The following is a 12,857-nucleotide window of genomic DNA, read 5'->3' as shown; positions in this document are numbered from 1 at the left end:
ACTCATGGCACAGGGACTGGCATGTACCAAGTGCTGGGCAAGTGGCCACTGAATCTCACCTCCAGGGCCTCAACCATGCCTATATCCTTACTTAGCAGAGAGCAGAGAGCTTGATGGCCCAGCCTCTGATGCTGCTTAGAAACCAACTGCCTTCACACCCACCAGATATGCAGCCTTTCAGTACAATGGAAGCAAAACAATGAAGACAGAGTTTACCAACAGCACCCAGTGGGCAAGTGAGTCTGTCAGATGCCAGCATGGGAAGCCTAGACAACTGAGCTCCACACTGAGACAGGGAGACTGAAGGACTCCACAAAAACCTGTTTTTACCCTTTGCTAGGACCTGCACCCCACTCTACACACGCCTCACAATGCAAACAGTGTATGTCTTCCTTGTAAGGGACAAGGGGTTATTGGTTTCCTTAGAACAGAGAATGACCAGACCACCAGCACTAGACATCTCCATGCCAATACCCACCCCCTCCAAGTAATAACAGCTGGGCCCCTGGCTTTGTTCCAACCAGTTCCTGGATGCCCAAGGGGACACATACACCAGACTATAATTGTCAATAAAAAAGCTCCAGGCCCCGAATAAAGATGAGACTCCTTTGCTGAGTCTCCCGGATACTCGGCACTTTCTTTACATGTTCGATAAACTCTGCTTTCACCTCCTGCTGGCCTGTCCTCCTGCTGGCCCGTGTTTGATTTCTATCCTGCGCACAGCCAGGGACCTTCTTGGCTGGTCCCGCAGGAACCCCTCTGGTCCTTGGACCTGGCCTGCCAGCAGGCATCACTAGCACAGAAATTCAACAGGGATTTGTTTTGAAGCACTTTGATTTGGACTGAAAATGAACACAGAGAAGATGATACCATGAACAACAGATATAAAGAAAAAGATTTAAGCATGGGTGTAAAAAGATAGCACCAGAAGAAAGACTTGGAAAAATTATCCCAGTGAGTGAAAGATCTTAAAAAAAAAAATAAGTAAATAAATAACAATCAGCTACACAGGGCAATAAGATCAAAATGAGATTACTTAATAAAAGCCAGCCATTTCTTTAAACTGAAAACAATGCACATTGTTTGTCCTTTAAATGTGACATGCACTCCTTTTTCAAGAATGCTGAAGCACCCCAAAGCAAAGGCCCACACCTGACAATGGCAAGGGCCCCATCACCCTTGCTTCCCAGAGGTCATTGCTCCTATACAAAATCTGGAAGCTTGATAGAATGGATGCTGTGGAACAGCAACAGTTATTTGGAATAGAAAACCCCTGAAAATCAACCTATGCAGGGAGATGCAGAATTTGAATCAGGCAGGAGCCCACCTGTTCAATAATGAAATAATTGCTCAGGGCACATTCTTCTGTAATCTTTTCTGATGTGACATCTATTCTTGTACTCTGTCTTTCTCCTGCTTCCTTAACATTTGCAAATAATCTCAGGGCCTCCTAAAGCCGCTGCAGAAGCCAGACAGTCACTTCCCTAATGCCAAGAAAATAGATTCAATTTTACATACATCAGGGTGATTTCAGAAGCAATTTCTACATCTCTAGTGTAAGCATTACTTACATTTTTTTCCCCTCAAATCTCATCCCAGCGGTTCCACAGGGCATTTTAAAGGTACCTGATGCATTCCAGGGTATTAAAAAGAATCCCCAGAGCGTGTTTGTGGCTATAGCCTGAGGACACCAGATGCATAGATAGAGTACTAAAATATTCAGTGACTCAAACAAATGCAAAATTTCTTAATACTTGAGTATACTGTCAACTGAACTTTTTTTCAATTTCAATGTCTTTTTTTAAAAGCAACGCCATTAAAAGGTATGTGTGTGTGTATCTGTGTGTGTATGCATATAAAACACACATATCAATCATTTGGAAATATTGTCTCTAGACTTGAAAATGTCTGATTAGATTCTACTAGATAGGATTTCTCCTCCTTTTTGGCTGGCTAATCTACCTTGGTCTTGGATGCTTTCCTCTTAAGAGTTTAAGTTTTAGCTCTGGGGAATACAGTGATGTTTTCCCTTGAAATCCAAGAAATCACTGTTACCCAGGTTTCCACTTGTGATCAGAAAACTTAATATCAAATACCTATAATTTCGAGGTCATGTATCTTTGACTATAATAGTTTTGGCACTCAGACTTCCCAGAAGTCTTTCCATTTTGACATTCAGCCTTCCCAGGCATTTTACACATGGAAAAAGGTGTGCACAAGAATCTGGCCTATATAGGAAAGGTTTGGGGTGAATGGGTATCACTTGGCCAGGATTGTCTATCAGCTAGACTTGTTATTGAACTTCCTTTCTCCCAGGGAAAGCAGGAGAATCAGTGACAGATGAATATAGATAGAGATTCTCAGGGATCTTCAGATGGGCCTTTCTTTCAGGACACACCAAGTCCATTTCCTTGTCAACCCTTTTTCTGCCTCTCCTGGCTGCCTATGTCACTATCGCCTTTTTCTGGGCCCAAGGGAATGTATGAATCCCAGCGATTCATCTGGGTTGAGAAAGGAAAAAGAGCTGGCTTCGTGGGTAGGCAGACTGCACACTTGCTCTGCTCTCTGAGGAAAATGCAAGTTAAATATTTGCTCATGAAATAATCAGTATGCACTGTTAGACTTTGTCTTTAAAGCCATTACACAATCTTAAGAAGTGTGCAGACTTAGCATTGCCAATAACGGGCAAAGTGATAGCATTTGTCTGTTGAGATGATGCAAAGGGAAGGACATGATGCCACCTATGTTGAATTTTTGGCAACATGTTAACCTGAGTGCAATCATGGTGAAGAAAATCAGATAAATCTGGATTGTGCCACATTCTAGGAGACAACTGGCTTAGACTTAAAATGTGTCGATGCCCTGAAAGAAAAAAAAAGGAGGGAGGGCTGGCTGTTCTAGATGAAAAGTGATGGAGAGACATGATGACCAAGTATAATGTGAGTACCTGAGTGGACCCTGGATTAAATCAGCAGCAACAACAACAACAACAATAAATATTTTAGGACCACTGAGGAAATTTAACTATACGCTGGTATATTCCATACTGAAATAAGGTTACATTTCTTGGGTCAGATAATTTTATAGTGGTTACATTGAAGAGTTTTCCTAGTTCTTAGGAATTCTCTGGAAGTAGAGTGTCATGATGTCTGCAACCTACTTCTAAATGGTTCCGAAAATTTTATAAAATTTTTATATAATCTTATATAAGTATATATATACAGGATATTTTTATATATGTATACATATATAATATATAGTATGGGGTGAGAGTGTGTGTGTACAAATATTGCAAATATGAATAATTGGTGAGTCTAGGTACAAGGTAAAGGAATATTCATTTTACTATTTTCTCAACCTTTTTATAGGTTTAAAACTAATCTCCTTCCCAAGGCGGCATGTCAATATTTGAAAATGGCTATTGCTTCCCTCAAAGTTCAGTGTTCTTAATCAGCGTGCCTATAAGAACCATCTAAGTGGCTTTTACAAAACCCACATCCCGCCTTACCCCTCCCCTCATCTCCCTACCTCTCTTCCCTCAGGAGATTGTGATTTAGTCAGTAAGGTGTAGGGCCTACATATGTGTATTATGAAAACTTTCTCAGAGGAGTTCTGTGCTATACTTAAGATGAGCAATCATGGGTCTAAGTTACCCTCAGAACATGGATCCATCAGGAATTAGCTATGTAACTCTGAGAAGGTCAGCCGCATGCACTGAACCTTGGCTACCTTACCTATAAAATGGGAACAATCATATGCAGTATCTCACGGGGCCATGGTGAGGACAAAGACGGTCTATAAATATTTGTTTCCTTTCTTTCTTCATTTTCTCATAGAACCCCCCCCCCCAACTGATCATATCTAAGTGATTTTTACAAATTATGGTTTCTTCCATTTGCCACACACTGTGTGGAGGACATTCATTTGTCTACGCTCACATTCCTTTAGATTTCCTGAATTCCCTAATCTGGAGCAGAGGCTGGGGAATCTAGCATTTCTATTAAATCTAGGAAAAGTAATTGTCTTAAAGAGAGATGAGAACAAAAGTTAGTTTTAGGTTACCAGTCTTGAGATTTTCCTTTGGATAAGATTTAACTCTGAAATCTTAGCCACTTCTATAGGCTTGGGACCCTGTATCAATTCTGCATGAGGGCTCAGGTGCTCTTGACTAAAGGCCCCTTGGAACACTGGCTATAATTTGGACCTGGCCAGGCTTGGGAGACATGGGTTCCAGGTTTGGATAGGTATACTCATCAGCCTTGGGACATTGCAGAAGTTGCTTTTCTGAGCCTCAGTTTCCTAAGCACTCAAAACAGAGATGGCAATTAGTGGCACACCTACCTAACATGGTTTATATGAAACACTGTTTTGAAAACTGTAAGACACTCATTTCAATGCGGCATGTTTTTCTCCTTATGGGCATAACTATGTCCTCTTTTTTTTTTTTTTTAAACTACTATTAGTTTTAACCTGTATCTATTTATTTCCACAAGCAGTTAAGATGGCTTGCCCCATTTCCATTTGCTTTGGGGGAATATTCTTAAAACCTCCTTTTCCCTCAAGATGGGCTGCCCCAAGTCCTTGCCAGGGAGAACATTCATCCTTGGAACATCCAAGGAAGCATCCCGAACCCATACCCTTCAGCATCTGACTACTGTGAGGGGTCCACAGCAGAGGTACCAGGGTCAAGCTGAACCATGGATGTTCCCTTCCCCTTAGCTGGGTCAACTTACTGAATCCATTAACATCCTGAGAGCTAGAGGAGAAGCCTTCATCGTTGTGACTGGCGCTGAGCTTGGTGGTGGGTTTGTCGGCTGAGGCCACAGGCCCCATCTCCCTCTGGGCTCCACTCTGTGTCTCCTTCTGCTTCTTGGCCAGCTTCCTTTGGGACATGTGCAAGGGGAAAAAATCACAGTCAGATGGTTCCAGCTGCATTAAAGCATTGGAAAGATCAGATTGTTCTTCCACCCTACCCATCATCCTCAACCCCCAAACCTGGTTCATTCTCCAGGAACAGAGAGAGTCAAGATGGGTCCTCCAATGTCAAGGTGGAATAAGCCTAAATCCTCCTGAAACCATTAATGGCTTTCATTTACTCGGAAATATGAGGCTTATTCTGGATCATCTCCAACAATAGGTATGTTCTTTACTTGAGCTTAAAATCGGAAATCAATGAGACTTACATGATGATTCCTTGCTCTCCTTTTGAAGTGGGGAAGAAGCTGATTGGCCCTTTCTGTTCTCATGGCTCTGAATGAGATTCAAAATGGAGTATGACCTTTCTCAGGGACTAAGGTAATAAAATAACACGCCAAACAATGGACAACTGAAGTAGAGACTTGTGGTTGGTGAAGGGTGAGGGTGAGGGTGAGGGTTAGTTAGTCCTGTAGCTCGAAAGGAGAAAATTTAAAGCTGAACTTGATGCCTGACGATCATTCATAGGAATGAAAGACCTTCAGAACCAGATGGGCATTTATAATAATACTAGTTTAAATCAGTGATTTCCAAACTGTGATGGAAATTAGAATCATTTTGAGAGCGGATAAAAGCATGCAGAGGCCCCAGCTCATGGAGGTAGGACAGGGTTAGGCCTGTGCATGGCTACCTAGTTCCCAAGGTCATTATGACACCATCTACTGGATGTTAAAACCATTGGTTTTGGCATCAGGAAGACCTGGGTTCATATACTATCTCTGCCACCTGCCAGCTGCATGATGCAGGGCCCGTTCTTTAACCTCTTTAAGTTCTGAACTCGTCCTCTGAGTACATCAGTCAACAATGGGACCAAGCTCCTAGGGCTGTGATGATTAACTGAGATCATATGTGAAACACATGGAATACAGCACCTGGCACACAGTGAACATTCAACACATGACAGCTGCATCCTTGTTTTTATATCATCCCTGCTGGTCCAACCACATTCTAATGTCCAAATCCCCCTTCAAGAGACCCACTGTGAAATCTCTGGATATCAAGTGGTAGAGATTTGGACGCCTCCCCAGGCAGCTGAAGGTTTAAAAAGTCCTTCATATGGATTTGAAACCTACTTCTCTTAAATTTTAACCGGTTGTTCTTAGATCATTAGAAGTACAAAAATATTACTAACCCCTCTTGCATATGACAGTTTTTCAAACATTTCTAAAAAGCCAATGCAGTCCCTCTGAGATTTCCCCACATTTCCAATTCTAAATATAGCTATTATGTTCCTGTGATAAGGAAAGCGATGGACACATTAAATATCTTGGGGGTAAATTATCCCAGGTCTCTTGCTCCATTTTCCATAGGACTTGGTTTCAACTTCAATCTTAATCACTCCTATATCAACATGGAAACAACAGATCTCCCAGAGGAGTCAAATTCAGGAAAAATTTTTCCAAAATTGAGCCTGCCTGGTCATGAAATATGCAATTTCAAGAGGAATGATCTCCCTATCAGAGGAGGTATGAAATGAAAAGATAAAACCTAGACACAGAAGTATTTTAGGGGAGTTCATCTAGGATGAATTCTAGTTTGACAGTATGGGGAGTAACACCCTTCCCATGGATCCCTGGATCTAGATGTGGACTGCACGGAAGAATGACAGATGGCATACTCAAGTGAGAATGATTTGGGGAGACTTTATGTGCAAAAGGACTACTGACAAAAGTAAGAAGGGTGAAGGGGAACCTAAGGTCCACCATAGTGACAGGTGAGTTGTTGGCCACCCACGTGTCCAGAGGGACAAGCAGAGGAAGCAGTCACTGGCACCCTGAAGGAGAGAGTTGTGAAGATAAGACCACCAGCTCAGAAGCAGCAGCCTTCTCTCGAGGAACTCAGTTGATCCTCACATGGCAGGAACAAGAGGCATCAACACCCTGGCTACATCCTCTTCTCTCCCCCTGACCAATGAACAGTGGGTCTCATTTGCTCAACCCAACTGGAAGCCAGAGGCATGGAGTCCAGGTAGCGCTAGCTCTGGAAGCAGAGAGCTCAGTGGAGAACGAGGCAAAGGAATCTGGATCCAGGAACCCCCGCCAAGAAGAGAATTTTATCTCCCCCATTTTGGCCACAATTTGAAGACAAATGCAGCCTAAAATGGAACCCACGTACCCTCCCTCCCTCCTTCTCTCTTTCCCTCCCTCCCTCCCTTCCTTCCCTCCCATCTTTCCTCCTTCCCTCCTCTCCTCCTCTCCTTCCCTTCCCTTTCATTCCCTCCCTTCCTTCCCTTTATTTTCCTTCCTTTCTTTCCCTCTTTCCTTCCTTCCTTTCTTCTCTCCCTCCCTCCCTTTTTTCCTTTCTTTTCTGTTTTTCCCCAATTGGCTTGAGAAAAGAGGGGTTCTCAGGAATAGGAATGCGTCTTTTGTATATAATGCTCTAGCCACAGGCATTCTGTTCCAGGAGTCAAACTATTCCCGGTAGACAGAAAAACAACCAGAAAGGAAGTACTGGATCAGTGTTGGCAGTCAGACAGGGGCCAGGGGGAGTGCCAACGAAGGAAAAATGAGTGGGTCTACTGCTGATGACATTTTGAAATTTTATTCTTCATTTATTATCAAAAAGGAGTGTGTTTAAAAATGTATATGTGACCTTCTTAATCATAAATTTGAAAAGATATACAGCAGATCCTTTGCCTCTATCTAAGCTCTGCTCACATTGCCCTGGCAGGAAATAAAAGGAAATCCAATAAGAAAGTTAACTTTAAAACTATAAGTGAGTGTGTATAAGAGGCTTTGATATTTCCGTAGGGGCATAACTCCCAACCAATCCCATTCCATTAGGGGTAAAATAATATGGAGAGAGTTGTCTTGGGCACAAGTCATTCATTTCCAAAGGAATAATAATAATAATAATAATAAAAGGCCTTGCTGCATCTGTGAAAAATGGCCTTTTATAGAAATGTTTGGGTAGCTCTGAAAACCTGGATGAAAAATGAAAAATTGAACTTCTATGAAACATAGGTATTTAAAAACTTGACAACCAACTGAGTTGTAAAAACTCAGGAGTATGGTATCCTTAGTATTTAGCCCATGGTTGACACTATGTGTTCACGATGATGAGGCTATATAATAATTTAAAAATGTACAGACAGGTGTTTTAGCAGCTGGAAAACACAGCTACAAAGTAGAAATAGAAGGAAGGGATGTGGAAAGAAAGAAAACATAAAACTATAGTTTTGGGATCTATATTCTATCAGAATTCAAAATTTAAGAATTAAAAAACCATCTTGGTAAAACAGGAAAAATCATTTTATTCCTATAGCCATCGAGTTAACTCAGACCCCCCCTCCCTGTTTTTCCTTAAGAGAAGGGGGGAAATCCAAGCCTATGAGTAGGGCATGAAAGACCTGTAGGCTATGGCTCTAGGCTTCAACTCAGCCTTATCTTCCATACACACCTTCTCTTAGGGAACACCAGCCACCTCATCTTCACCCCCCAACCATTCCTCAATACTATACATTCCTTAATATGTCCCCATTCTTCTCCACTGGCCCCTCCTCTCCATCCTTCAAGGCTCAGTGTCATTCAAATGTCACATCTCCTTGAAGGTTTCTCTTGCTCCTCTACATAGATTTGTGATTTTCTCTTCTTGGTTGACTCATTCACTGAACAAATATTTATTGAGCACCTACATGTACCGGCTTCTGCTAGAGGTAAGATCACAGTGACAAAAGCCAGACATGACCCTGACCTTCACAGAGCACGGAGACTAACGGCAAAGACAGGTGCTAAACAGATAAATACAGACACAGCTATAAAATCACGAAAGTGATGAAAGCCAGGGAGAAGAAATGCATGGAGCTAAGAAACACCAGTGGTTGGTCTGAACCTTCTCAGATCAAGGAAGGCCTCATTGCCATGCCAGCTAAGCACCTGTCTAGTTGAATTGCAGGGATCCAACTCTCCCACCCACCAGGGCAAGAGCCTCTTGGGTGAAGGGTTTTCGACTTCTCGCACCTACTCTGATTTCTTGCTGAGTGTCTGGCACACAGCCAGTGCTCAATAAATTTGTTGTACAAATTTATATTTAAAAGTCTACAATTTGAAGTGCAGAAGAGATTGCCATCCTACTCCGACTGCAAATTATAACCACTTTAAAAAAAGATACATACAAGGAAAGAGGAAGAAAAACTTGCACAAAATTAGTTTGTGACCTGAAATATTTCTACTTATGAATATTTCTGGCTGACAACTTAGCATTTTCTTCCGGTAGTTGTCACAGAATTCTTGGGATGTTTGCAGAATTAATGGAATGCTCACAGAAGTCAGATTTTTTCCCCTCAAAGCCCACAGTATAGCCATAGCTATAAAATGTTTTTTTTTAATCACATAAAATAGTTACATGATACATGGGAGAGTCACATAACTTATGGAATCTTCAGATCCTTCAAGATTCAAGTACTTGTGACTTATGAAACTTGGAATTTTTTTCTCTAGTTGTTGAGATTCTTGCCAACTGGGTCACACAATTTCACCAGTAGGGGGTACCAGAAGCTGGTAAAAAGAGAGCACTCATAAGCCTATCTATTCCTCTGCAGGGACATTTCTAGAGCCAAAGAACATTTTAAGACATAGCAATCCGAAGTTTACTGTTTCTGACAGGCGGGGACAATGTGATGTGACCATAGCTCTTGGCATTCTTTCTTCTAACAGATCACTCTGAGGTCTTTCTGACCTTTGCTTGTTAGCTGAGTGAGGGTAGGTGGCAGGGGATGTGCCCATGATGGACCGTGAGTCCTATGATTTATTCTGAGCACCACTCTTTATAAGGGGTAGTGGCAGGTGGAATGACTCAAGGGAGAGGAATGCGAGGCTGTGAAGGGTTCTGAAATCATGCTCTGAGAGAAGAAATGTCTGAAACAATGGGGATTATTTTTCAAGGAGAAGGAATATTCAGGAATGCCCTCTTCACACATCTGACTGTCTGGCTCTGTTGTGGCCCCAGGGGCAGAATTAGAACCAGGTTGGCTTAAACAAGGAAGAAAGAACAAAGTACAATTGCTTGGGTCTCTTTTGGAAGCACCTAATGCCTGACTGTCCTTCCCATTTTTAATTCTTTGGTAACCTTCTCTACACCTTTTAAGTCCCAACTCAAATGTCCCCTACTCTTCTCCTTCCCAAAGTTAGTAGTTTCTTCCTCTGTGCACATTAATTTGTTGGAAAAATATTTAATGAGCCCTTACTTTGTGCCAGTGGCTGTTAGAAAGAGATCATGATGTAAAAAGCCAGGCATGACCCTTGCCCTGTTTGGGCTTTTGGAAGTAACGCATAGCCCCTCATTGGCAAAGTTCCAGTAGAGACTGAGAAGCCACTTGGAATAGAGGTGGTAGGGAATTGACCATCTGGATCCTGAAAAACCCTTGAATCTTTTCTGGGCTGGGAACAGGAGGCTCCAGCCAATGGGGGGAGAGTGTTGGGGCCTCCACCTAGGATTTTTCCCTAAATGTGAAGAGCTATGCCCATGCTCCTGGCGAGGCATGGTTAAGGCACTCTTTCTTTTCCACATAGGGCTCATCCTCTGTTGGTATCTCTAGACAGTTTCCTGGGAAGCCACAAAGATTAGATAGAACACTGGAGCCAGAGAGAAATCCTCAGCCCATAGGAGGTAGACAAAGAAAATACAGAGCTGAGACTCTACTCCTATTAAAAGGCAGCACTGTACCCTTTGAAGCCAGTATGCTTCTGTGCTGACATAATCAGATCTCTAATTAAAGTGATGCATCAGAACTGTAAGGGAACGGTACCAGCCTCTCAATTTCTTCAAGAAGAAGCAGGCCTGGACAGGTGAGGGGCTTAGCCAAGGCACACAGCACAATGGCAGAAGCCACAGGACCCAAACCCTGCTTTCTACCTGCCAGTGCACCTGTTCCAACATTCCTCCACCTCTCTTTTCAGAATGAAATTAGAAGTGCAAATTCAGTCCATGGCACATATGATTTTAGTCCCTTATGAATGCAGCAAAACCTCATTAATCCAAACCTCACTAACTCAGAACTACCATAACTGAGGCAGAGGCTGGGCTTTACCACATTAGAGTTGGTAGTATAAATGAGGATATGGGTATGTGCAGAATTCAAAGGAGAACACACCACTTTCTCTTACATCAGGAGGCAGAATGGCAAAGCAGTTAACACACTGGCTTTGGTGCCAGACAGCCTGGCATCAAAACCTGGCACCATCTCAGACTAGCTGTGTGAGCTCTTACAAGTACTCATCCGTCGGCATGTCAGTTTCCTCCTGTCTGAAAAGTAGGTAACAGTAGTACTTTCCCAGAAAGTGGCTGCAAAATTAAATGGTATGTGGCTAGCAAAGCATTTTTCCCAGAGAATCGTACACAGTAAGCACTCAATACATGCTCTCTGGTAATCTTTTAAAGATAAGGAGTAGCCATGTTAATTTAAATGGCCTCATTGTTTATGAAACATGAATCCTTTAGAGCAGATGCTCTGAAGAATGCCTTTTCTCTAAAAACGTTCTTTGATGTATTCTAGAGCAGTGCTGCTCGACCTTGGCTGCACCAATCGTTTGGGGAGCTTCAAAAATTATTGGTGAGATTCTAGTTTAATTGGTCTGGGGTGCAGCCTGGGCGTGTGGGTTTTCAGAAGCTCTCCAGGTGATTATAAATGTGCCACCGAGCTTGAGCACCACTGATGTAGAACAGGGTTGTCTCTGGACCAGCAGCATCAGCTTCACCTGGGAACATAATTAGAAATGCAATTTCCCTGGCCCCACCCCTGACCTACTGAATCAGAAACTCTGGATGATTAATAATCTCTGCGGGCAGTTCTAACGCATGCTGGAGTTTAAAGACCCGGATGTTTGAGAACCCACTCCTTAGCTGGTCTGAATCAGTGAGGAGTCCCTATCATCCTTCACCTGTGGAAGTGGAGGAGCAGGAAGCAGGTGACTTGGCTGCCAGCCTCAGGGGTCCAAATATCTTCTTGTTACCAGAGACATGCCCTTTCCCCTTACTGGGTATTGATTTCTCTACAGGGGTAGTTGGCATCTTAGAACCAAGGCAATAACGGATGCTATTTAAATGACTGTTACTGGTTGCAGGGTGTCCCCCTAAAATATATGTTAAAGTCCTAACCTTTGGTATCTGTGAATGACCTTACTTGGAAATGAGGTCTTTAAAGATGTAATCAAGTTAAGATGAAGTCATCAGAGTGGGCTCTACTCCAACTGGTCTGGTATCCTTATAAGAAAAGGGAAATTTGGATGGAGACACACAGGGAGAAGGCATGTGATGACAGAGGCAGAGAACGGAGTGAGGCAACTAGAAGCCAAGGATTGCCAGCAGCCACCAGAAACTTGGAAGAAGCAAGGAAGGATTCTACCCAGAGTTCCAGAGGGAGAATGACCCTGTGACATATGGATTTCAGACTTCTACCCTTTGGAACTGTGAGAGACTAAGTCCGTTTGTTTTCTTTTTTTCCCCCCAGCCATCCAGTTGGTGGTATTTTGTTATGGAGCTCTAGGAAATGAATACAAGATCCATGAAATAGTAAATCCCAAATCCATTTCATTTATTTAATAAACATGTAAACAGCACTTATGCCATGCTAGGCACTATTAAGGCTATTACAAACACAATGTGTTAGCTCCTTTAATTCTCCTAAATACTGTAGGAGATTGGTAAACACATCCCCATTTCACAGACGAGAAGGAGAGGCAGAGAGAGTGGAAGAAATTCATGGAAAGTCACCCAGGCTTTAGGAGACAGAGCTGGGATTCAAACTCAGGCAGTCAGGCTTCTGAATGTTCTCTAAGATTCCTTGCTGTGTCATGCTTAGCCAAGGACCTATATGTATCCTCCCTTGTCCCAAAGCTTTCTCAGCTGGGTCCCTTCCTTTCCAGGCAAACACGCACTCACATACA

General features: G+C 42.7%; 1 protein-coding gene across 3 annotated transcripts in view; it reads right to left on the bottom strand.

Moving 5' to 3' along the window:
• Positions 1 to 12,857, bottom strand: part of PTPRT (protein tyrosine phosphatase receptor type T) — an 800,956-nt gene that overhangs the window by 128,939 nt on the left and 659,160 nt on the right. For all 3 annotated transcript variants that reach the window (XM_042930943.1, XM_042930944.1, XM_042930945.1), the window contains one exon: positions 4,734 to 4,882. In XM_042930943.1, the coding sequence (XP_042786877.1) occupies positions 4,734 to 4,882 (149 nt within the window). The remainder of the gene's footprint in view (positions 1 to 4,733; positions 4,883 to 12,857) is intronic.

This window comes from Panthera leo, chromosome A3 (genome assembly GCF_018350215.1).
Source record: "Panthera leo isolate Ple1 chromosome A3, P.leo_Ple1_pat1.1, whole genome shotgun sequence".
Lineage (NCBI taxonomy): Eukaryota > Metazoa > Chordata > Mammalia > Carnivora > Felidae > Panthera > Panthera leo.
The sequence above is the reverse complement of the archived record's forward strand: the minus strand, read 5'-3'. Positions and strand labels throughout refer to the sequence as shown.